General features: G+C 36.0%; 2 protein-coding genes and 1 long non-coding RNA gene across 5 annotated transcripts; 1 reads left to right on the top strand and 2 right to left on the bottom strand.

Moving 5' to 3' along the window:
• Positions 1–974: 974 nt before the first annotated feature.
• On the bottom strand, positions 975–18,100 carry LOC118645287. The gene is made up of 3 exons (XR_004963045.1): positions 16,993–18,100; positions 2,742–2,816; positions 975–2,150 (listed from the first exon to the last, which is right to left on the bottom strand). It is a non-coding gene; the product is annotated as an uncharacterized LOC118645287 (long non-coding RNA).
• Positions 18,101–18,742: 642 nt separating this feature from the next.
• On the top strand, positions 18,743–23,230 carry LOC105833675 (SH3 domain-containing protein 19). Its single transcript, XM_012675588.3, has 6 exons — positions 18,743–18,830; positions 19,517–19,595; positions 19,850–19,979; positions 20,080–20,895; positions 20,979–21,242; positions 21,319–23,230. The coding sequence occupies exons 1-6, from the start codon at positions 18,809–18,811 to the stop codon at positions 21,436–21,438; spliced, it is 1,431 nt and encodes a 476-aa protein (XP_012531042.2). The 5' UTR covers positions 18,743–18,808; the 3' UTR covers positions 21,439–23,230.
• On the bottom strand, positions 23,047–26,828 carry LOC105833661. Of its 3 annotated transcripts, XM_012675567.3 has the most exons (7): positions 26,450–26,828; positions 26,125–26,303; positions 25,879–26,051; positions 25,048–25,261; positions 24,314–24,493; positions 24,061–24,241; positions 23,047–23,731 (listed from the first exon to the last, which is right to left on the bottom strand). In XM_012675567.3, the coding sequence occupies exons 1-7, from the start codon at positions 26,551–26,553 to the stop codon at positions 23,431–23,433; spliced, it is 1,332 nt and encodes a 443-aa protein (XP_012531021.1). In that variant the 5' UTR covers positions 26,554–26,828; the 3' UTR covers positions 23,047–23,430. The 3 variants fall into 3 exon arrangements, with proteins under 3 accessions (XP_012531021.1, XP_012531011.1, XP_012531029.1); XM_012675557.3 differs by having other exon boundaries at positions 24,061–24,493; XM_012675575.3 differs by having other exon boundaries at positions 24,061–24,493; positions 25,879–26,023.
• Between the last annotated feature and the right edge of the window lie 22 nt (positions 26,829–26,850).

Here is a 26,850-nt window from a genome sequence, read left to right as displayed (position 1 = left end):
ATCGATAAATTGATTAAATTTGGTTCAACACTTTTGCCAATACGACATAAATTTAGCATGTTTAAAAAAAATCTTTGGTGAGTTATTAAACAAAATTAAAAGCTTATTATATCAAAGAGAATTGAAAATTTAATTAAAAAACTATTGCGCTATTATAAAGTTAAAAAGTTGTTGACGTAATTAAAGTCTAACATTTCTCGTATTAACCGGATTAGATCTTTTTTTAATTTAAAGATAAGAATTGAGACAAGGTTTAGTAATTTCATGTTTTTTATCAGGTTGCGTAAATTGTTTAAATTGTTTACGTAATTTTTCTTTAGCCTGACGTCATAAAAGTAACGCGCAATTTTTGACGCAATGGACCCAGTGATGACTTATGACACTCACAGGCCCCGTCTGCAATCGATTTAATTTTAAATCGGACACAAAAGAAATAATAAAACGCTCAGAAAATTAATCTATTTTCTACTTGTAAAAAATTATTACACAGTGAAAAATATTCGTTGTGGGAGATACAAATGATTTATAAATTTCAATTATTGTATTATAAAAACTGCTTACAACTCTGAGCATGTACAAGATTTAAATGTACCATGTGTCTTTATCGAAAATCTACAATATGATGCAGTAATAAATTAATGAATTAAGATTTGAACTCAGGGAGAGAACTTTCTGTTAAAAGTCATGTAAGTTGTAACATCTTACTTAAATTTTATATTATACAACAATTATAATAAAAATCTGAGATAAGTCTTATTGCACCACAGTGCATCTATAAGGAACACATCAAAGTACACGTTGTGGCCACGAAAGCATGGGAAGATGTATACGGGTATCAGAGAGGAATCTGAGAGCGATCATCGCGTCGTTTTAGGTGTTTTTATCCATCAGCGCCTCTATGTGCACAAAATGTGCACATTGAACTATATAATCAAATATCTATATATGAATCCCGTTGGTAATGTGCATGACTTTTTGGGTCTCTTCTATGCTATGTCCACGTTTATTTGGTTCTGTTTCATGCTATACCCGTAAATTTTACAATTACATGCATTCATATTTTAAATCTGTTTTATGCAAATGTGCATAATCGTGTTCTACAAATGTGCAATACTGACACTGTACAGATATAGCAAGGAACAGAACCAATATTTTATCTCGCATCACGTTTATCACATATCATTTTGTTCCACATATACATGATAAAAATTCACTCACCGATTGCTGTCGCTGCTCCTGCTGCTGCTGCTGCTGCTGCTACTGCTACATTCTTTTTCCGGAATACCGAGTCAAAATTATAATAGTAAACTGTAACACACAGATTTTCACGTGATTGTAATTGAGACAGCTCGAGTTGAAAACTTTTCTATCAAGAAATAATAAGAGTGGCAGCAAATTATTTTAAAACTTTTCTTTCTCTCTTTACAGATATACGCGTTTACTGCATTGTAAAATACTTCGATCTAATTGGTGGTTGTTAGGATTGGGGAAGAAATGCTCCCACACGATAGTCTACATTCGTTTAACACAATCGTCATTATTTTATAATATACATATAATCATGTAAATGTGAAATACGATACAGTAAGAATGATTTGAATAAGTAATTTTTTCAAACGTTACATTATTTGCAATGTATTACACAATAGCGGAAAGGATATCGATTTTTGAAACATGAATACATAAAATATTAATATATTGCTTTAATTTATCCATTAATAAGAAAGTTATTAAAGATAAATATAGATTTTTAAAAATGATTAAACTACAAGTTATACCTTTCTATATCTAATTTGATATTATTGCAAAAATATATTTAAAAAGCAATCAACATTTTTAAAAATTATTCTCGATAACTGAATAATCAGATAAATTTACAGTAATTAATAAATATTACAAACTAATGTTAGTAAGTATTTTTAATACTTTAATATTTATTTTTAATGCTTACTGTTGTTTTTCATAAAAACATTAGGGTCATATGTGAAGCTGCTCTCTTCTAGTGGACCACCGCAACTTGCGTGTTCACCTTGCGTGTTTGCAAGTTTATTATGGTTTTTATACTCCACCTTTGGAACTGGGCAATTAGATCTTTCTTTATTATTTGCGCGGTATTGGGTCGTGCCATTGCAAGGACATCGTCAGTTACCCTAAAATATTTTAATAATTAAACTGAATTTAGATTGAAAACTGATATAAAAGCTGGCAGCATGTGACAACGAATTTCTGACTACCTATTTTAATTATTCATGTTGATGCAATGGAATATATATTAATATGCTATATATCTAAATTCTAAATAAATCTTTGGTACTGTTGAAGTTGAGCGATGCTTTAACAAAATGTCAATAACTAGACGATTCAAATATATTATAGTGCGCGTCTTTAAGTCGACATAAATTATCAGATGAGTTAGAAATGTACCGAGTAATATTCAACGTTTAGGACTTGTATAAAAGAATGAGTACATATTATGAAAATAACTGTAAATGTTTATATATTATTAACCAAGTTCTAGCAGTTAATAATTAATACTTCTTAAAAATCTATTATATGTTTTGTTATTCTTAAACGTTTGTTCGATATAAAAGTTGTTTAAAGTTACTTTTTTATTAAGTGTTTAAGAAACAGTGAGCCTATTGTTGTCGACAAAACTTAATTTATGCTTGTAAAGTATCACTAATATCGTTCTTTTTATTTTTAAAATTTTATCAAAATTTAATAAATGTCTGTGTGCTCACCAATGCGAAAAGATATTCCATATTGCCATGTGGACAGCCGGCCACGTTTTCGGATTTTCATACTTGCATCTGGACCTACCACAAAAAATGACGCACTGTAAACCTTGCGGTGTGAATCTTCGCAAATTTTCGGACAACTTATTGTATCCCGCTTGAACTTCGCATGCATTTAATTGCGATTCTTGAAGTTCCGCCGGAACCAATGAGCTCACATCCATTCTACAATCGAAAGAAAATCCGAGTAAAAATTTCTTCCTTAATAAAAATTTTGGGCGAGATTACGAAAATTACAATAAATTTATAAACTTAAAGCAGAAAGAATTTTAAAACCTAAAACATTTTTATTGTGTATTTTGGCATAAGCAACAATTGTGAGTCAATATATAATTTTTCTGGATGCATTTTATCTGAAGTTACAATATATTTTTTACCTAATTTATATAATTTGTAATTATTTTATATAATTCATACAATTTATACAATTAAATGTAACACAAGTAAAAGAATTTTTAAGATTTATAAGAACTTTTTTTATTTTTTGGAGCATGGTACAATATGTATAAATATATAATTTATACATTTGCGAAAATATTTACGCGCTTATCATCCATCTCATAACCATGCACGAAAATAACGATTGTTTTTATTAATCACTCTCGTTTATCGATTATCAACCCGAACTACACGCGAAGGGAATTTAACGTACTGACTGATGTGTAAAAAGAAAAAAAGCACCTAACGCGGTAAGGCAAGCGCATAGTGACTGGCAGTCCCGCTACTATAACGTCACTTTATCTGTTATCATAATATGTAGAGATAATATTTAAGAGATAAAGTTTATGGACCGTCCAGTTTACGTCACGTCTCAGTCCGAACTTTGCCTGTGTACGAATGCCGAGTAACTATCGTGAACAAAAAATTTATTTTATTAATTAATTAATTATTAAAACGCACGGAAATGGTCGGGGCTATGTATAAACTAGCGAAAACTGTCGTAAGAATAATGATTGAAATTGTTTGCACTTCACGTTCTCGCGAATGCGGTGCCGACGGTCGGAATAAAATATGATGAAAAATAATTAATTGACAAAAACTATTAGTAAAACGCATGGAATAAGTCGGAACTGTGCGAGAACTATTGAGAACTGTCAAAAAAAGTGATCAAAACTGTTTGCACTTTGCGCGTCTCGCGAATACTGTGCCGACGGTAGGAGAAAAAAATTCGATCATTATTCTAACGACAGTTTTTGATAGTTCTCACATAGCCCCAACCATTTCCATGCGTTCTAATAAATAATTTTGTTATTTAATTATTTTTCAAAATTTTTTTCTTTTGCCGTCGGCACTGTATTCGCGAGACGCGCAAAGTGCAAACAGTTTTTTTTTTGACAGTTTTCAATAGTTCTCGCACAGTTTCGACCTATTTCATGCATTTTAATAACAATTCCGTTAATTAATTATTTTTAAACAATTTTCCATTCCGACTCCTGTCACTGCATTCAGCAGAGGTATGAGGTGCAAACAGATTCCGACGGGAGTCGGAATGGAAAATTGTTAAAAAATAATTAATTAATAAAATTGTTATTGAAACGCATGGAATAAGTCGGAACTATGCGAGAACTATTGAGAACTGTCAAAAAATAATCGAAATTGTTTGCACTTCATCTCTCGCGAATGCGGTTCCGACGGCAGGAGAAAAAAATTTTGAAAAATAATTAAATAACAAAATTATTTATTAGAACGCATGGAAATGGTTGGGGCTATGTGAGAACTATCAAAAACTGTCGTTAGAATAATGATTGAATTTTTTTCTCCTACCGTCGGCACAATATTCGCGAGACGCGTAAAGTGCAAACAGTTTCAATCATTATTCTTACGACAGTTTTCGCTAGTTCTCACAAAGCCCCGACCATTTCCATGCGTTCTAATAAATAATTTTGTTATTTAATTATTTTTCAAAATTTTTTTCTCCTGCCGTCGGAACCGCATTCGCGAGAGATGAAGTGCAAACAATTTCGATTATTTTTTGACAGTTCTCAATAGTTCTCGCATAGTTCCGACTTATTCCATGCGTTTCAATAACAATTTTATTAATTAATTATTTTTTAACAATTTTCCATTCCGACTCCCGTCGGAATCTGTTTGCACCTCATACCTCTGCTGAATGCAGTGACAGGAGTCGGAATGGAAAATTGTTTAAAAATAATTAATTAACGGAATTGTTATTAAAATGCATGAAATAGGTCGAAACTGTGCGAGAACTATTGAAAACTGTCAAAAAAAAAACTGTTTGCACTTTGCGCGTCTCGCGAATACAGTGCCGACGGCAAGAGAAAAAAATTTTGAAAAATAATTAAATAACAAAATTATTTATTAGAACGCATGGAAATGGTCGGGGCTTTGTGAGAACTAGCGAAAACTGTCGTAAGAATAATGATTGAAACTGTTTGCACTTTACGCGTCTCGCGAATATTGTGCCGACGGTAGGAGAAAAAAATTCAATCATTATTCTAACGACAGTTTTTGATAGTTCTCACATAGCCCCAACCATTTCCATGCGTTCTAATAAATAATTTTGTTATTTAATTATTTTTCAAAATTTTTTTCTCCTGCCGTCGGAACCGCATTCGCGAGAGATGAAGTGCAAACAATTTCGATTATTTTTTGACAGTTCTCAATAGTTCTCGCATAGTTCCGACTTATTCCATGCGTTTCAATAACAATTTTATTAATTAATTATTTTTTAACAATTTTCCATTCCGACTCCCGTCGGAATCTGTTTGCACCTCATACCTCTGCTGAATGCAGTGACAGGAGTCGGAATGGAAAATTGTTTAAAAATAATTAATTAACGGAATTGTTATTAAAATGCATGAAATAGGTCGAAACTGTGCGAGAACTATTGAAAACTGTCAAAAAAAAAACTGTTTGCACTTTGCGCGTCTCGCGAATACAGTGCCGACGGCAAGAGAAAAAAATTTTGAAAAATAATTAAATAACAAAATTATTTATTAGAACGCATGGAAATGGTCGGGGCTTTGTGAGAACTAGCGAAAACTGTCGTAAGAATAATGATTGAAACTGTTTGCACTTTACGCGTCTCGCGAATATTGTGCCGACGGTAGGAGAAAAAAATTCAATCATTATTCTAACGACAGTTTTTGATAGTTCTCACATAGCCCCAACCATTTCCATGCGTTCTAATAAATAATTTTGTTATTTAATTATTTTTCAAAATTTTTTTCTCCTGCCGTCGGAACCGCATTCGCGAGAGATGAAGTGCAAACAATTTCGATTATTTTTTGACAGTTCTCAATAGTTCTCGCATAGTTCCGACTTATTCCATGCGTTTCAATAACAATTTTATTAATTAATTATTTTTTAACAATTTTCCATTCCGACTCCCGTCGGAATCTGTTTGCACCTCATACCTCTGCTGAATGCAGTGACAGGAGTCGGAATGGAAAATTGTTTAAAAATAATTAATTAACGGAATTGTTATTAAAATGCATGAAATAGGTCGAAACTGTGCGAGAACTATTGAAAACTGTCAAAAAAAAAACTGTTTGCACTTTGCGCGTCTCGCGAATACAGTGCCGACGGCAAGAGAAAAAAATTTTGAAAAATAATTAAATAACAAAATTATTTATTAGAACGCATGGAAATGGTCGGGGCTTTGTGAGAACTAGCGAAAACTGTCGTAAGAATAATGATTGAAACTGTTTGCACTTTACGCGTCTCGCGAATATTGTGCCGACGGTAGGAGAAAAAAATTCAATCATTATTCTAACGACAGTTTTTGATAGTTCTCACATAGCCCCAACCATTTCCATGCGTTCTAATAAATAATTTTGTTATTTAATTATTTTTCAAAATTTTTTTCTCCTGCCGTCGGAACCGCATTCGCGAGAGATGAAGTGCAAACAATTTCGATTATTTTTTGACAGTTCTCAATAGTTCTCGCATAGTTCCGACTTATTCCATGCGTTTCAATAACAATTTTATTAATTAATTATTTTTTAACAATTTTCCATTCCGACTCCCGTCGGAATCTGTTTGCACCTCATACCTCTGCTGAATGCAGTGACAGGAGTCGGAATGGAAAATTGTTTAAAAATAATTAATTAACGGAATTGTTATTAAAATGCATGAAATAGGTCGAAACTGTGCGAGAACTATTGAAAACTGTCAAAAAAAAAAACTGTTTGCACTTTGCGCGTCTCGCGAATACAGTGCCGACGGCAAGAGAAAAAAATTTTGAAAAATAATTAAATAACAAAATTATTTATTAGAACGCATGGAAATGGTCGGGGCTTTGTGAGAACTAGCGAAAACTGTCGTAAGAATAATGATTGAAACTGTTTGCACTTTACGCGTCTCGCGAATATTGTGCCGACGGTAGGAGAAAAAAATTCAATCATTATTCTAACGACAGTTTTTGATAGTTCTCACATAGCCCCAACCATTTCCATGCGTTCTAATAAATAATTTTGTTATTTAATTATTTTTCAAAATTTTTTTCTCCTGCCGTCGGAACCGCATTCGCGAGAGATGAAGTGCAAACAATTTCGATTATTTTTTGACAGTTCTCAATAGTTCTCGCATAGTTCCGACTTATTCCATGCGTTTCAATAACAATTTTATTAATTAATTATTTTTTAACAATTTTCCATTCCGACTCCCGTCGGAATCTGTTTGCACCTCATACCTCTGCTGAATGCAGTGACAGGAGTCGGAATGGAAAATTGTTTAAAAATAATTAATTAACGGAATTGTTATTAAAATGCATGAAATAGGTCGAAACTGTGCGAGAACTATTGAAATCTGTCAAAAAAAAAAAAACTGTTTGCACTTTGCGCGTCTCGCGAATACAGTGCCGACGGCAAAAGAAAAAAATTTTGAAAAATAATTAAATAACAAAATTATTTATTAGAACGCATGGAAATGGTCGGGGCTTTGTGAGAACTAGCGAAAACTGTCGTAAGAATAATGATTGAAACTGTTTGCACTTTACGCGTCTCGCGAATATTGTGCCGACGGTAGGAGAAAAAAATTCAATCATTATTCTAACGACAGTTTTTGATAGTTCTCACATAGCCCCAACCATTTCCATGCGTTCTAATAAATAATTTTGTTATTTAATTATTTTTCAAAATTTTTTTCTCCTGCCGTCGGAACCGCATTCGCGAGAGATGAAGTGCAAACAATTTCGATTATTTTTTGACAGTTCTCAATAGTTCTCGCATAGTTCCGACTTATTCCATGCGTTTCAATAACAATTTTATTAATTAATTATTTTTTAACAATTTTCCATTCCGACTCCCGTCGGAATCTGTTTGCACCTCATACCTCTGCTGAATGCAGTGACAGGAGTCGGAATGGAAAATTGTTTAAAAATAATTAATTAACGGAATTGTTATTAAAATGCATGAAATAGGTCGAAACTGTGCGAGAACTATTGAAAACTGTCAAAAAAAAAACTGTTTGCACTTTGCGCGTCTCGCGAATACAGTGCCGACGGCAAGAGAAAAAAATTTTGAAAAATAATTAAATAACAAAATTATTTATTAGAACGCATGGAAATGGTCGGGGCTTTGTGAGAACTAGCGAAAACTGTCGTAAGAATAATGATTGAAACTGTTTGCACTTTACGCGTCTCGCGAATATTGTGCCGACGGTAGGAGAAAAAAATTCAATCATTATTCTAACGACAGTTTTTGATAGTTCTCACATAGCCCCAACCATTTCCATGCGTTCTAATAAATAATTTTGTTATTTAATTATTTTTCAAAATTTTTTTCTCCTGCCGTCGGAACCGCATTCGCGAGAGATGAAGTGCAAACAATTTCGATTATTTTTTGACAGTTCTCAATAGTTCTCGCATAGTTCCGACTTATTCCATGCGTTTCAATAACAATTTTATTAATTAATTATTTTTTAACAATTTTCCATTCCGACTCCCGTCGGAATCTGTTTGCACCTCATACCTCTGCTGAATGCAGTGACAGGAGTCGGAATGGAAAATTGTTTAAAAATAATTAATTAACGGAATTGTTATTAAAATGCATGAAATAGGTCGAAACTGTGCGAGAACTATTGAGAACTGTCAAAAAAAAAAACTGTTTGCACTTTGCGCGTCTCGCGAATACAGTGCCGACGGCAAAAGAAAAAAATTTTGAAAAATAATTAAATAACAAAATTATTTATTAGAACGCATGGAAATGGTCGGGGCTTTGTGAGAACTAGCGAAAACTGTCGTAAGAATAATGATTGAAACTGTTTGCACTTTACGCGTCTCGCGAATATTGTGCCGACGGTAGGAGAAAAAAATTCAATCATTATTCTAACGACAGTTTTTGATAGTTCTCACATAGCCCCAACCATTTCCATGCGTTCTAATAAATAATTTTGTTATTTAATTATTTTTCAAAATTTTTTTCTCCTGCCGTCGGAACCGCATTCGCGAGAGATGAAGTGCAAACAATTTCGATTATTTTTTGACAGTTCTCAATAGTTCTCGCATAGTTCCGACTTATTCCATGCGTTTCAATAACAATTTTATTAATTAATTATTTTTTAACAATTTTCCATTCCGACTCCCGTCGGAATCTGTTTGCACCTCATACCTCTGCTGAATGCAGTGACAGGAGTCGGAATGGAAAATTGTTTAAAAATAATTAATTAACGGAATTGTTATTAAAATGCATGAAATAGGTCGAAACTGTGCGAGAACTATTGAAACTGTCAAAAAAAAAAACTGTTTGCACTTTGCGCGTCTCGCGAATACAGTGCCGACGGCAAAAGAAAAAAATTTTGAAAAATAATTAAATAACAAAATTATTTATTAGAACGCATGGAAATGGTCGGGGCTTTGTGAGAACTAGCGAAAACTGTCGTAAGAATAATGATTGAAACTGTTTGCACTTTACGCGTCTCGCGAATATTGTGCCGACGGTAGGAGAAAAAAATTCAATCATTATTCTAACGACAGTTTTTGATAGTTCTCACATAGCCCCAACCATTTCCATGCGTTCTAATAAATAATTTTGTTATTTAATTATTTTTCAAAATTTTTTTCTCCTGCCGTCGGAACCGCATTCGCGAGAGATGAAGTGCAAACAATTTCGATTATTTTTTGACAGTTCTCAATAGTTCTCGCATAGTTCCGACTTATTCCATGCGTTTCAATAACAATTTTATTAATTAATTATTTTTTAACAATTTTCCATTCCGACTCCCGTCGGAATCTGTTTGCACCTCATACCTCTGCTGAATGCAGTGACAGGAGTCGGAATGGAAAATTGTTTAAAAATAATTAATTAACGGAATTGTTATTAAAATGCATGAAATAGGTCGAAACTGTGCGAGAACTATTGAAAACTGTCAAAAAAAAAAACTGTTTGCACTTTGCGCGTCTCGCGAATACAGTGCCGACGGCAAGAGAAAAAAATTTTGAAAAATAATTAAATAACAAAATTATTTATTAGAACGCATGGAAATGGTCGGGGCTTTGTGAGAACTAGCGAAAACTGTCGTAAGAATAATGATTGAAACTGTTTGCACTTTACGCGTCTCGCGAATATTGTGCCGACGGTAGGAGAAAAAAATTCAATCATTATTCTAACGACAGTTTTTGATAGTTCTCACATAGCCCCAACCATTTCCATGCGTTCTAATAAATAATTTTGTTATTTAATTATTTTTCAAAATTTTTTTCTCCTGCCGTCGGAACCGCATTCGCGAGAGATGAAGTGCAAACAATTTCGATTATTTTTTGACAGTTCTCAATAGTTCTCGCATAGTTCCGACTTATTCCATGCGTTTCAATAACAATTTTATTAATTAATTATTTTTTAACAATTTTCCATTCCGACTCCCGTCGGAATCTGTTTGCACCTCATACCTCTGCTGAATGCAGTGACAGGAGTCGGAATGGAAAATTGTTTAAAAATAATTAATTAACGGAATTGTTATTAAAATGCATGAAATAGGTCGAAACTGTGCGAGAACTATTGAGATCTGTCAAAAAAAAAAAAACTGTTTGCACTTTGCGCGTCTCGCGAATACAGTGCCGACGGCAAAAGAAAAAAATTTTGAAAAATAATTAAATAACAAAATTATTTATTAGAACGCATGGAAATGGTCGGGGCTTTGTGAGAACTAGCGAAAACTGTCGTAAGAATAATGATTAAAACTGTTTGCACTTTACGCGTCTCGCGAATACTGTGCCGACGGTAGGAGAAAAAAATTCGATCATTATTCTAACGACAGTTTTTGATAGTTCTCACATAGCCCCAACCATTTCCATGCGTTCTAATAAATAATTTTGTTATTTAATTATTTTTCAAAATTTTTTTCTCCTGCCGTCGGAACCGCATTCGCGAGAGATGAAGTGCAAACAATTTTGATTATTTTTTGACAGTTCTCAATAGTTCTCGCATAGTTCCGACTTATTCCATGCGTTTCAATAACAATTTCGTTAATTAATTATTTTTTAACAATTTTCCATTCCGACTCCCGTCGGAATCTGTTTGCACCTCATACCTCTGCTGAATGCAGTGACAGGAGTCGGAATGGAAAATTGTTTAAAAATAATTAATTAACGGAATTGTTATTAAAATGCATGAAATAGGTCGAAACTGTGCGAGAACTATTGAAAACTGTCAAAAAAAAAACTGTTTGCACTTTGCGCGTCTCGCGAATACAGTGCCGACGGCAAAAGAAAAAAATTTTGAAAAATAATTAAATAACAAAATTATTTATTAGAACGCATGGAAATGGTCGGGGCTTTGTGAGAACTAGCGAAAACTGTCGTAAGAATAATGATTGAAACTGTTTGCACTTTACGCGTCTCGCGAATATTGTGCCGACGGTAGGAGAAAAAAATTCAATCATTATTCTAACGACAGTTTTTGATAGTTCTCACATAGCCCCAACCATTTCCATGCGTTCTAATAAATAATTTTGTTATTTAATTATTTTTCAAAATTTTTTTCTCCTGCCGTCGGAACCGCATTCGCGAGAGATGAAGTGCAAACAATTTCGATTATTTTTTGACAGTTCTCAATAGTTCTCGCATAGTTCCGACTTATTCCATGCGTTTCAATAACAATTTTATTAATTAATTATTTTTTAACAATTTTCCATTCCGACTCCCGTCGGAATCTGTTTGCACCTCATACCTCTGCTGAATGCAGTGACAGGAGTCGGAATGGAAAATTGTTTAAAAATAATTAATTAACGGAATTGTTATTAAAATGCATGAAATAGGTCGAAACTGTGCGAGAACTATTGAAAACTGTCAAAAAAAAAACTGTTTGCACTTTGCGCGTCTCGCGAATACAGTGCCGACGGCAAGAGAAAAAAATTTTGAAAAATAATTAAATAACAAAATTATTTATTAGAACGCATGGAAATGGTCGGGGCTTTGTGAGAACTAGCGAAAACTGTCGTAAGAATAATGATTGAAACTGTTTGCACTTTACGCGTCTCGCGAATATTGTGCCGACGGTAGGAGAAAAAAATTCAATCATTATTCTAACGACAGTTTTTGATAGTTCTCACATAGCCCCAACCATTTCCATGCGTTCTAATAAATAATTTTGTTATTTAATTATTTTTCAAAATTTTTTTCTCCTGCCGTCGGAACCGCATTCGCGAGAGATGAAGTGCAAACAATTTCGATTATTTTTTGACAGTTCTCAATAGTTCTCGCATAGTTCCGACTTATTCCATGCGTTTCAATAACAATTTTATTAATTAATTATTTTTTAACAATTTTCCATTCCGACTCCCGTCGGAATCTGTTTGCACCTCATACCTCTGCTGAATGCAGTGACAGGAGTCGGAATGGAAAATTGTTTAAAAATAATTAATTAACGGAATTGTTATTAAAATGCATGAAATAGGTCGAAACTGTGCGAGAACTATTGAAAACTGTCAAAAAAAAAAACTGTTTGCACTTTGCGCGTCTCGCGAATACAGTGCCGACGGCAAAAGAAAAAAATTTTGAAAAATAATTAAATAACAAAATTATTTATTAGAACGCATGGAAATGGTCGGGGCTTTGTGAGAACTAGCGAAAACTGTCGTAAGAATAATGATTGAAACTGTTTGCACTTTACGCGTCTCGCGAATATTGTGCCGACGGTAGGAGAAAAAAATTCAATCATTATTCTAACGACAGTTTTTGATAGTTCTCACATAGCCCCAACCATTTCCATGCGTTCTAATAAATAATTTTGTTATTTAATTATTTTTCAAAATTTTTTTCTCCTGCCGTCGGAACCGCATTCGCGAGAGATGAAGTGCAAACAATTTCGATTATTTTTTGACAGTTCTCAATAGTTCTCGCATAGTTCCGACTTATTCCATGCGTTTCAATAACAATTTCGTTAATTAATTATTTTTTAACAATTTTCCATTCCGACTCCCGTCGGAATCTGTTTGCACCTCATACCTCTGCTGAATGCAGTGACAGGAGTCGGAATGGAAAATTGTTTAAAAATAATTAATTAACGGAATTGTTATTAAAATGCATGAAATAGGTCGAAACTGTGCGAGAACTATTGAAAACTGTCAAAAAAAAAACTGTTTGCACTTTGCGCGTCTCGCGAATACAGTGCCGACGGCAAGAGAAAAAAATTTTGAAAAATAATTAAATAACAAAATTATTTATTAGAACGCATGGAAATGGTCGGGGCTTTGTGAGAACTAGCGAAAACTGTCGTAAGAATAATGATTGAAACTGTTTGCACTTTACGCGTCTCGCGAATATTGTGCCGACGGTAGGAGAAAAAAATTCAATCATTATTCTAACGACAGTTTTTGATAGTTCTCACATAGCCCCAACCATTTCCATGCGTTCTAATAAATAATTTTGTTATTTAATTATTTTTCAAAATTTTTTTCTCCTGCCGTCGGAACCGCATTCGCGAGAGATGAAGTGCAAACAATTTCGATTATTTTTTGACAGTTCTCAATAGTTCTCGCATAGTTCCGACTTATTCCATGCGTTTCAATAACAATTCCGTCAATTAATTATTTTTTAACAATTTTCCATTTCGACTTCCGTCGGAATCTGTTTGCGCCTCATGCCTCTGCTGAATGCAGTGACAGGAGTCGGAATGGAAAATTGTTTAAAAATAATTAATTAACGGAATTGTTATTAAAACGCATAAAATAGGTCGAAACTGTGCGAGAACTATTGAGAACTGTCAAAAAAAGACATTGTTTGCACTTTGCGCGTCTCGCGAATACAGTGTCGACGGCAAGAGAAAAAAATTTTGAAAAATAATTAAATAACAAAATTATTTATTAGAACGCATGGAAATGGTCGGGGCTTTGTGAGAACTAGCGAAAACTGTCGTAAGAATAATGATTGAAACTGTTTGCACTTTACGCGTCTCGCGAATATTGTGCCGACGGTAGGAGAAAAAAATTCAATCATTATTCTAACGACAGTTTTTGATAGTTCTCACATAGCCCCGACCATTTCCATGCGTTCTAATAAATAATTTTGTTATTTAATTATTTTTCAAAATTTCTTTCTCCTGCCGTCGGCACCGCATTTGCGAGAAATGAAGTGCAAACAATTTCGATTATTTTTTGACAGTTCTCAATAGTTCTCGCATAGTTCCGACTTATTCCATGCGTTTCAATAACAATTTCGTCAATTAATTATTTTTTAACAATTTTCCATTTCGACTTCCGTCGGAATCTGTTTGCGCCTCATGCCTCTGCTGAATGCAGTGACAGGAGTCGGAATGGAAAATTGTTTAAAAATAATTAATTAACGGAATTGTTATTAAAACGCATAAAATAGGTCGAAACTGTGCGAGAACTATTGAGAACTGTCAAAAAAAGACATTGTTTGCACTTTGCGCGTCTCGCGAATACAGTGTCGACGGCAAGAGAAAAAAATTTTGAAAAATAATTAAATAACAAAATTATTTATTAGAACGCATGGAAATGGTCGGGGCTTTGTGAGAACTAGCGAAAACTGTCGTAAGAATAATGATTGAAACTGTTTGCACTTTACGCGTCTCGCGAATATTGTGCCGACGGTAGGAGAAAAAAATTCAATCATTATTCTAACGACAGTTTTTGATAGTTCTCACATAGCCCCGACCATTTCCATGCGTTCTAATAAATAATTTTGTTATTTAATTATTTTTCAAAATTTCTTTCTCCTGCCGTCGGCACCGCATTTGCGAGAAATGAAGTGCAAACAATTTCGATTATTTTTTGACAGTTCTCAATAGTTCTCGCATAGTTCCGACTTATTCCATGCGTTTCAATAACAATTCCGTCAATTAATTATTTTTTAACAATTTTCCATTTCGACTTCCGTCGGAATCTGTTTGCGCCTCATGCCTCTGCTGAATGCAGTGACAGGAGTCGGAATGGAAAATTGTTTAAAAATAATTAATTAACGGAATTGTTATTAAAACGCATAAAATAGGTCGAAACTGTGCGAGAACTATTGAGAACTGTCAAAAAAAGACATTGTTTGCACTTTGCGCGTCTCGCGAATACAGTGTCGACGGCAAGAGAAAAAAATTTTGAAAAATAATTAAATAACAAAATTATTTATTAGAACGCATGGAAATGGTCGGGGCTTTGTGAGAACTAGCGAAAACTGTCGTAAGAATAATGATTGAAACTGTTTGCACTTTACGCGTCTCGCGAATATTGTGCCGACGGTAGGAGAAAAAAATTCAATCATTATTCTAACGACAGTTTTTGATAGTTCTCACATAGCCCCGACCATTTCCATGCGTTCTAATAAATAATTTTGTTATTTAATTATTTTTCAAAATTTTTTTCTCCTGCCGTCGGCACCGCATTCGCGAGAGATGAAGTGCAAACAATTTCGATTATTTTTTGACAGTTCTCAATAGTTCTCGCATAGTTCCGACTTATTCCATGCGTTTTAATAACAATTCCGTCAATTAATTATTTTTTAACAATTTTTAACAATTTTCCATTTCGACTCCCGTCGGAATCTGTTTGCGCCTCATGCCTCTGCTGAATGCAGTGACAGAAGTCGGAATGGAAAATTGTTTAAAAATAATTAATTAACGGAATTGTTATGAAAACGCATAAAATAGGTCGAAACTGTGCGAGAACTATTGAGAACTGTCAAAAAAAGACATTGTTTGCACTTTGCGCGTCTCGCGAATACAGTGTCGACGGCAAGAGAAAAAAATTTTGAAAAATAATTAAATAACAAAATTATTTATTAGAACGCATGGAAATGGTCGGGGCTTTGTGAGAACTAGCGAAAACTGTCGTAAGAATAATGATTGAAACTGTTTGCACTTTACGCGTCTCGCGAATATTGTGCCGACGGTAGGAGAAAAAAATTCAATCATTATTCTAACGACAGTTTTTGATAGTTCTCACATAGCCCCGACCATTTCCATGCGTTCTAATAAATAATTTTGTTATTTAATTATTTTTCAAAATTTTTTTCTCCTGCCGTCGGAACCGCATTTGCGAGAAATGAAGTGCAAACAGTTTCAATCACTTTTTTTTGACAGTTTTTAATAGTTCTCGCACAGTTTGATTTATTTTATGCGTTTTAATAACAATTCCGTTAATTAATTATTTTTAAACAATTTTTCATTCCAACTCCCGTCGGAATCTGTTTGCACCTCATACCTCTGCTGAATGCAGTGACAGGAGTCAAAATGGAAAATTGTTTAAAAATAATTAATTAACGGAATTGTTATTAAAATGCACGAAATAGGTCGAAACTGTGCGAGAACTATTGAGAACTGTCAAAAAAAAGTGATCGAAACTGTTTGCACTTTGCGCGTCTCGCGAATGCGGTGCCGACGGTCGAAATAAAATATGTTGAAAAATATTTAATTAATAAAATTAATTAATAAAATGAATGGAATAAGTCGGAACTGTGCGAGAACTATTGAGAACTGTAAAAAAATAACCGAAATTGTTTGGACTTCACGCCACTCGCGAATGCGGTGTCGACGGACGGAATAAAATATGTTGAAAAATAATTGTTTAATAAAACTGTTAGTAAAATGTGTACCCCGGGGCCATTATATCCCATCAAATAGTTGAAAGATTTTGTTACTCGCATGATTGCGAGTGTAAAATTTTAAGATCGCGAGTATGCGAGTAAAAAAATTTTTCAACTATCTGTTGGAGTATAATGTACTAGATAACAAGATAATGGCGCGCTGTGGACGGGCAGACAAAAGTATTACTAAAATAATGTACTTACTGCTCTCGTTCGCAGCGATCGTCCTGAAGCAGAGAGGGAGGCAACGGCGAAGATAATCCTGAAGCAGCGATAATCCTGAGGAAGGCAATGACGATGCACTTCACACCGCACACACACACACACACTCACACACACACACACGAGGCGATCGCGATATTCTTTTTCGATAGACGAGCAGCGTACATGTTCACTCCCGAAGCTTCGCGATACAACTGACCCACCGACCCCCTCTCGTCAGGCAACTGAGCTCAGTCCGCGCGGACTGCCCGGAACCGTTGAAGCGTTTGAAAGAGGGAAGGAGAGAATAGTAGGCGGAGCTAGTAGCTGATTGGCTACCGTGAGTCGCCGGACTCGGGATTTCGCGGAAAAGGGGAGATAATCGCTTCTTGGAAATCGTCGATTTCCGAGAAGTTTCCGCTTCGATGCTTCGGGTAATCGTTTCTCGGAATTCGTCGAGGGGACTGGCGCCTGAGTGGCGCCTCGCTTTTTTTTGACGACGAAAAAAACTTCGGACAAGCATCCCGGAGCCTCGACGATTTCCGAGAAGCGATTATCCGAAGCATCGAAGCGGAAGCCTCGCTTTTTTTCGATGACGGAAAAAACTTTGGACAAGCGTTTGCACTTAAAATCAAATAGGCCGAACGCGATTTTCGAGGAATCCTATTCAATCACTATTTTCGTTTACATGAAAAAAAATTTACTTACAATTAGAACTTAAAACAGTGGTATGCTGTGTGACTTCACGAAACGAAACCCGAAAAAAGCACCAAGAATCGAGGCTAAACTAAACAGAAGTAAATCAATTTGCTCCTAGAGTTTTGTATCTCTGTATGATTGCGCGACAATTAGTAAAGTTTCATTATTGGCACGATCGACATTCTACCGAACGGATTGCGTATCCTCCTCGAGCGAATACGCGCACATGAAAACTTTGCCCGGAACGAAAATTCAAGGCGTACAAAACTCTAGGAGCGAATAGATTTACTTCTGTTCAGTGTGTCTTAACGTGCCGTACTTTTAACGTATTTTTCCAAATGTAACGGTCGCGCCAAGTGAAATTCTCGCGCGCGGTTTACGTTTTACTCGTGATATACTGTGTGATATTATCCGTAATATCAGGAGTGCCGAATAAAGTATCGGACGATTGTTATTAATGTGCGGTTCGAGAATAGCAGGATGATGTCAGAAGAAAGTGGCATCCATGATGGATTCGAGCGACTCGGTACTCCGGAAAAGGAATGTAGCAGTAGCAGCAGCAGCAGCAGCAGCAGCAGCAAGAGCAGCGACAGCAATCGGTGAGTGAATTTTTATCATGTATATGTGGAACAAAATGATATGTGATAAACGTGATGCGAGATAAAATATTGGTTCTGTTCCTTGCTATATCTGTACAGTGTCAGTATTGCACATTTGCATAAAACATTTAAAATATGAATGCATATAATTGTAAATTTTATGGGCATAGCATGAAACAAAACCAAATAAACGTGGACATAACATAAAAGAGATCCAAAAAATCATACACATTACCTACGGGATTCATAGATATTTGACTACATAATTCAATGTGCACATTTTTGTGCACATAGAGGCGCTGATGGATGAAAACACCTAAAACGACGCGATGACCGCTCTCAGGTTCCTCTCTGCGGGTATTTAAAGACCGAATCACGTGGCGGTTGTAACGGGCAAGGGAAAGGGAATTACGCGCGCGCGACAGCCGTTGACAGCGTAAAATTTGAAAGCGGTTGTTTTCGAAACGCGCTGCCGTGACGGGGACATCGCTGCTGCGCTGCGGCGCGGCGGTGAGTGAAAAATGGCCGCGAACGCGAGAACAGGTGAGTGATAAGATAACGCACAATAACGTAACGAGCGTCGCACGCGAGTCGACCGCCGTGGTACTCCGTGGGCGAAATCGAGGAGGACCGTAGGGGGAGATCAGTGGCGTCTCAGTCCTGGAAACCGAGACGCGACCGGGATCCCGATTCGTCCCGCCGCCGTCGCCGCGCGCCGCGTCCATCTCCCCCGAGCGTTCGTCCCGATCGCGGCGGCGCGTCGAACCCGGACTTCTCTCGGCTTCTCCCGCCGTTCTCCCCCTTTAATCGCTCCGCGGCGATCTCATCGGCGGACACCACGAGATAAGGCGGAACACACGCCGCAGCGACTGGCCTGTTGCGTCGCTCGCTTATCGCCGCGATACCCGCGTCGAGTGGGCGTACATTGTGCGTCGCGCATCGTTTGATCCATTCGCGTCCGTCTGTTACGCACTTGTGTTTTGGAAAATTTCCTCCTAGTTCTCTTACGCCCGCAGCCGTTGTTTTGCGCTAGCGTGTGCATTTGCGTTGTACGTGTGCGTGCGCGCGCGCGCGCGTGCGTGTGTGTGGTGTGTGTGTGTGTGTGGTTAGGTGTGTGCGCGCGCGCGCGAACGCGTGCGTACCAGCGTGTACGAGGAACCGATCGTGCGTCAGAGTTGCCCAGCTGCCCAGTCGCCTCATCATTGTCGTTCCTGTCTCGTTGCTTTCAGACATGCGTATACCGACACGCGCGGCCCCTCGTCCTCCGAGCCAGGGCGCGACGCAGAGAGATCCGATCTGGAGCAGCAGGTAAGTCGTCGTCCCGCTAGGTTTGCTCTTTGTTCACTCCGTGTCATGCTCTCCATACCCGAAGCGAGCATATAATTAAAATGTTGAACGGGGCGGAGGGGAAAGGAGAGGATGTGCAGTTTGGCCAGAAAGAACAAGCCTCTTATCTTTGAGGATGTCCGTGGGAAATTCCACTTGGCCTCCTGGAGGCTGGAAATTTTTCCAGTCCCCCCTAACCTCTGCATCGTTGCAATATTCTTGTATGCTGCTTTCAGCAATGATATATTTGGAGGCTCCTTAACGACGCAACCTGGACAGAAGAAGAAGCCACCTCCTCGACCACCACCTCCGAAGTTCAATCATAACCATACGCAGTATCAAAAAGAACAGAAACCAAAAAGACCGGTAAGGATTGTGATATATGATGTGCCCATAGTTCTCGACGCGTCTGCTACTTATGGATATATGGTAGTTTAATAACTACATTTTATTTTGCACGCTGAAGGCCAGGCCAACGGAGCTGTTGACCAATTTTTTTGGACGAAAGAAGCAAGAGAATCATCATCCTTCGTCGCGTTTCACTGCTAGTCAGTCACAGAATGCGATAACGCAGTCCTCGAACTCCGTCGCAACGGTGTCTCTGATAGATCTCAGTCCGCCCGGATCGCCGACGTTCACGACGCGCTCCAGTGACAACGTCAGCGTCGACAGTTTCGGCAGCGATGGAAATTCCAATCCGTCCGCGTTCACGAGCAGTGGTAACACGTCACAGACGGAAAGTGCCTTCGAGGACGATTTCGACTTTTTCGGAATGTCCGTCAGAAAGATAACCGCGCAGAACGACCCATGGCAGACTAAAACGACAGCAGCAGCAACAACTACAACAATAACATCGCAAGATCCATTCGGACTTCTGGAGGACACATGCTCGAACGTATCGCAGGTCGCCAGCAGCGGCGGTAACGCGTGCCTCTTTTCTTTCAACTCCAGTACCAATCGCGTAGCGAACCAAGTGCCTTCCAATCCGATCGCTCCTAAGCCTCTCGTCAGATCGATGCCCACGATAATCCGAGCGAGGCCTCCCAAGCCTGCGGCGCCAAAGATGCCGTTCAAGAAACTCGAACCGATACCTTGCGAAACGCGTACCGGCTTCGAAGTCTCGAATAGCAGCGGCGCGATAAACAAACCATTGACGTTGAATTTTCCAAACGCGTGGCCCAACGACGACGAGGAGAGTGATAGTCCGTCGCCACCCATGCCGACAATTCCACCGCCGACGTTACCTGCAAATTATCAGGCAGAACTAGGCGGCGATTTTGAAGTGAGTGTCGTTTTAGTTAAAGTATATATTTAGAGAAAGATGAAACGTGTCTGTTAACGATGTTGACGAATGGCAATTCACAGGGAGATTCTAATGAACCTCACGGTATTGCGCTGTACGATTTCTCGGCGACACATCCGGATGACTTGGCTTTGAAGGAGGGCGACGTTGTGCAATTGGTGAAGAAGGTCAATGATGATTGGTTGGAGGGGAGAGTAGGAAATCGCCAGGGAATCTTCCCGTTTAGTTTCATTGATATTAAAATACCTCTGCCAGGTTTATCAGACAACGTGGTCACGGCACTTTACGCCTTTCCTGGAGAGAATAGCGACGACTTGTCATTTGAGGTATCAAAGATTATGGCAAGGCAGTCGTGTGGATGAAAGATCCATTATATTTCTGACGATTCTTTTAATATTTCAGGAGGGCGCGAAAATTACAGTCATATCAAGGATATCGGAGGATTGGTTATACGGGGAATACAACGGTAGGAAGGGACAATTTCCAGTAAATTATGTAAATAGACTTCCGCGTAATATTTAAACATTTTTTTCGATAAATATTCAGTGTATTATAACAATTTACTATTTCGAGAGCCTCCATATTGCAAACATTATTTAGAATTGTTAGAAAAGTGTAAAAATACATTCTGTATGATATGATCCTGTATGTAATTTTGATTATGTACAAATCGCTGAAGGAAAAAAATTTTAGAAAATTTTTTACTGACAGAAAGACTGAACCATACATACGAGTTTTTATATCATCGTGTTCCAATAGAGATAATTTTCGAAAGTAATTACGATATTATCTTTAGGAATTAGAAAATAACATTATCTGCGATATATATTGGTGATATCTACAATTTATTTAGATTTCTTAAAAAGTGCACTCTATATTGTTTGCAATATTTTACAAAGGATGCTACTGAAATCGTAAACCACGTACTAAATCGTGTGTCTCTTTTTTCGAAATTTTACGCGCATATCTGTTTGCTTGAGAGCTTAACTTTTACTAAATATCTGATATGTATCAGTCTAATTGTACAAAAAATATTTTTATATTTTATTTCTTATTTATTATATACAATATCGACTTTTCTTTAAATATGAGTTTTCCAAAATTTATTTTAGGTATTTAAAAGATCTATTTTGTATATTTTATATCAAGACGTACTTTGGCAAGCATATATTTCAAATTTTCTGGCACATACAGAAAAGACAATTGTTTAAACATATTCTGTTAATATAACAGATCTGTTAAAGTATATGAATGATTAATATTGATTAACGAATAATTCATTTTAGTTTAGCTCTTGTATGCTATTTTGAAAAATTTATTTTGGATAGATTTCCAAACAATCAAAGAAAAAATCATATGGTCTTCGTTAGGTAATTTCACTGATTTAGATATTATCTTGGATTTTTTTAGTCGGATCTAAAAAAAATATAGTTATAATTTTTTTCGTTGTATATATTATGTTTGAGAATTTAATGCACCTTATATATGAAATTAGAAAATTATTCATATATATTCTCCCTATTTATGCACTATAGAGATTTTTTTCTCTTAAAGATGATGATTTCAGTGTGTAAATAAATATGTTGGATATCTTTGTATTATATACATGTATTTTTTGTTTAGACTTTATTTCAGTAAAAGTTACCAACGTAGTACAATTGTGGTACAGTAAATGTGTATTACGTGAATGCATAATTGGGTTGAAGGGAGGGAGAAAGGCAATGACGTAGGTTAAATAACTGTTTAATCTACCGTTAAAATAAGTAATTATTATTGTATATGTGTATACTTAATTATGTTCATATGAGAATTGTGTAATTATGTTTGATAAAACTCTAATTTAGCATGTGCATTGAAATTTGAATATTTCATGATACACATCTAAGTCACTAGCTAAATCTTAGGAAAGATCAACGATGAAGTCTATATGTCTATCATTCTAAGTTATTTCATATTGATTTCAAAAGAATGGTGCGAGTTTAATATGTTTTATTGTTATACATTTTTTTACTCGGAATTCTCGTTGGTACAGTATTAACACGATATCCCAGCTTGCATCAAAGATTTGCATTGGGACCAGAATGTTAGTTTATTTAAGACTAGGAAAGGCGAGTGATAATAATAAAAAAATTAAAAGTTAGAGTCAGAATGTAATAACAAATCATCGTTACATGTAATTATATCGCTGTTTAATTCGTTTAAGAACTCCGCTGTTATGCAAAAGACGCCTAATATGCAATGTGATATTTTGCAATATTTAATATGTGTAAACATTTCATGTGTATATAAAATAAACAGGAAAAGAATAAATAAATGTTCCCCAATCAAATTTCTATTTCCTGGGAAATTAAAAATGCAATATGCGTATAAAATAATCGGAAGAGATAATTGTTTATCGCTTTAAGTTATGCATGTATCTTGTTTGTAAAAGATGATTATATACTATACGTGAGCTATAATGTAATGCTCCTATATTGAAAACAGTTTCCTTCCTGATGTATCTTCCTCATACAATTAGGTAACGTTGCTGTTTCTTCTTTCGTCGGCATTACTTTGTTTGCTCCGCATAACAGCCCTCGTCAACAATGCGCTGCAAGATCGTAAATGTTTATGACAATTACTCCATGTGTTGCACCTTAGGACATTTCCGTGACATGACAAATATGTATCTGTATAATTTTTCAGTTTTTGCGTTACGACATTTCTAAATTTCTTTCCTGTGAGGTAATATAAAAAAAAGTTTATGGCAAAAGTCCAATGATAGACGTGAAAAAACAAGCCGCGACACCACTTGAGCAACATTTTCTCTTGCAACCTGAAAAATAACATCCGTATCACGATATATACACTATAAAAAGTGCAATGTAGACACGTTTTCCAAAATAAATGTTTAATAATAAAAAACGTTTTATGATCATTTTTATAATACAGATTAACTTTAATGAGATATTCTCGCTTTTGAATTAAAAAAAATTTATTTTTTAATATTTGAAGATATTATGAATGACATTCAAATATCGAAAAATAAATGTACCAAAAGTTTCAAGTTTATTGCTATTATATATCTTTCATGAACGAAATAATTTGGAATAGCTATATCATGAAACATTTGCATTTTGTTGAATAATCTGAAAGATATTTTACCAGTGTATATATCTCTCGTTTTCCTCTACACTAGTGGGATGCTTGATTAAAATCACATCCCAATAAAGTTCCAACGTTTCGACAATTCCTAGCGGCAGCAGCAAGATCAAGTGTACTATCGATACCGCGAGCAACGTCCTGCTGGAGTTGTGTGTTCTGTTGCTTCTGTACCTAAAATTATCTGAGACGAGAATCGTCGTTGAATCTCCTCGTGCAGAGATATCGCGCGTCAATGATCGGCAGCGTGACTTACGAGTTAATTCGTTGTGAATTCTGTAAGACTTTTTCATGCGAACGATCAGCAGTAGATTGCCGATCGATATAAAAAGCAAGGGTAGCCATGTGGACAGAGCGATGTAAAAGTACATTGCGCTACCCCATTTTATCTTCTCCTGGCACGGTATAAATTCAAAAACGCTGTCAGTCTCGTATCCTATAAGTAAGCGTGAGTCAGAATACATTGACGAAAAGAGAGAACATTGATGCAATTGAATCGTGAAGAGAAAAGCAAAATGTGTACAGTAAAAAGTCACTTTCGTTTTGTATTTGTGTCATAATCAGTGCTTTAAAATATTTGAATTGAATTTTTTGACACACCGAGTGTTAATTTAACGTAATAATGATTATATTGTTAGAATATTTTGTTAAACTGATATCAACATTTCTTAGTTAAAATGACAATTTACGGATAAATGAACAAATAATATAAAAATAATATACTTTCAAAATAAATTCTACAATAAATAAAATGTACGTTACGAATGTGTAATTTTACTGAAGAAATCTAATTCTACAAGTGTAACAGTTTTTAATATTAATTCTTTACACAATATGGTTTGCATAATTTTTGCAACTTTCTAACACATTAACCTTGTGTTAAATTAGCATGAAATATTGAGACTGTTTAGGATGTGAGACTGTTAGGATGTGATATACTTTAAGTTTAATACAAATTTTCTCAACTATGTGGAATGTACTACGCTTTACCACCGGAGTATAGCTTCGTTAAAGATATTATGAAGCTTATGCAGACTAGACTGGTGATAGTTGTAATCGCGGAGCGATTCTGATAGTCGCGAGCCCCGAACGGAAACATCACGGCGATGACACGCGTCCACGTGAGGGCGACGATCAGCCACGTCGATGTAAATTGAAAAAGTTCCATGCTCACGGAATTCGCGCCGCATAAGAACTTGCTGTTCTGCAAGAAAATTATTTTGAGCGTCGTACAAATTTTGATCCTCCCGCGATCAGTGTCCACCTTCTTCTAAAATTGATCGAGATATTAAGATAAATAAACGAGAAATTAACTGAGTTAACAGTTAAAATTAAATTAAAACTTTCAAGTTAAATTAAAAATTAATTTTGAAAAGCATTATTTATATTAAATTAGGACGTTTAGAATTGTTTAAAAATTAGATTAGTTTAACTATTAACATGCTAATCGTAACTTCAATTTGAAGTCAATCGAGCTTGAGACTGTCAATGTACGTGCAATAAAATAAACTGTAATGGAATTCCTTAAACAATTCCTTTCGATTGATCTCACTGTGAAGACAATATAAACTTCTCAGAATTCGATCTTCGCTCAGTTGATGTTGAAATTCATTCGGGACTATCAATTGAGGAGGACCTTGATCCAATTGAAAGAATCTGTTTGAAGTATTGATGTTAAAGTTATCTTTAACGAGAGCCAACCGAATTGATTTTGTTCGCTTATTCTGTCTGAATGTACGAATTTCTTGCAGCGGGAGGACCGACATAGATCCAACGAGACAAAATCGATCTTACATGCACACATATATACAGGATATTTACCATAAAAAGATCGTTAACGGACGTGGAGTGTGATTTTGCGACGCTGACGGCGTAATTGAATATTAACGCTCCATTGTCCGATATAGCGAGCGCGCTTAGATAAAGTGACAAATTGGAGTCACATAGCACAGGTGCGCTCAACAGACTAAAAGATACAGCATTTAGCAATACACCTATACGAAGTGGGTTACAATGTTTTATGAAAACAGTCAAAAATTATACGGTGCGCATTGCGACATTCCTTACCGATTGTTATAATAAATGGGGTTACATAGCGGAGTAAGAAACGGACGGATCTGACAAACGGCTGCAACGACAGCCAGTACGAGCGCACTTCGCAGGGCCATTTGGCTTCTAAATCGGGCTGACTAGAATTGTGAATAAAGTCCAGAACCGTTATTGGTAAGGGACACTTCGAAACAGCTCTGAAATTTCAAGGGATGTAGGGTCTACAATATCCACGAGCGCATAGAAAAATAATTGATAAAATCTAATTTCTGATATCGAGACTTAATTACTTTAAAATGGGAAGTGAAAAGAGATTAGATTTAATAACGTGGAAATTTCTTACCTGGACGAGGCATTGTACATTGAGAAAAGCTCGGTAGAATTCACTGACTGGATACTCATGACGAATATTAACGCTTGGATATTTTTATTACGTAGCAAAATCATTTTGCACTGAACGCGAAACAAATCGAGAACCTAAATTCGTGTCTACTGCGATACTATGTTCGAAGAAGAATTATCTGTCCTGTAGCACAGATACGACTAACAATGGGCTTCTTTAATTAGAAGCTGCAGAGCATCTGTTGTCGATTATCATAATGTGACGTATTCCAATTTCGAAGTAAGAAGTTTTGCTTGGACGTTGCTCCACTGGGAGTACATTAACATCGATATGTGTGTAAATAAAATTCAAATTAAAGTTCAATAAGAAAACGCCGATTATATTGAAAATTAATCGCCCGC

The sequence above is a fragment of the Monomorium pharaonis genome, chromosome 4 (assembly GCF_013373865.1).
Source record: "Monomorium pharaonis isolate MP-MQ-018 chromosome 4, ASM1337386v2, whole genome shotgun sequence".
Lineage (NCBI taxonomy): Eukaryota > Metazoa > Arthropoda > Insecta > Hymenoptera > Formicidae > Monomorium > Monomorium pharaonis.
The sequence above is the reverse complement of the archived record's forward strand: the minus strand, read 5'-3'. Positions and strand labels throughout refer to the sequence as shown.

Coding starts and splice junctions, on each gene's coding strand:
- LOC105833675 (XM_012675588.3), top strand. CDS start 18,809: ATGGCCGCGAACGCGAGAACAG. Junction 20,896..20,978: donor AACTAGGCGGCGATTTTGAA/GTGAGTGTCGTT, acceptor GGCAATTCACAG/GGAGATTCTAATGAACCTCA. Junction 21,243..21,318: donor GCGACGACTTGTCATTTGAG/GTATCAAAGATT, acceptor TTAATATTTCAG/GAGGGCGCGAAAATTACAGT.
- LOC105833661 (XM_012675557.3), bottom strand. CDS start 26,553: ATGATTTTGCTACGTAATAAAAATATCCAAGCGTTAATATTCGTCATG. Junction 25,262..25,878: donor CCGTTAACGATCTTTTTATG/GTAAATATCCTG, acceptor ATTTTCTTGCAG/AACAGCAAGTTCTTATGCGG. Junction 23,732..24,060: donor AACGAGAGATATATACACTG/GTAAAATATCTT, acceptor GTTATTTTTCAG/GTTGCAAGAGAAAATGTTGC.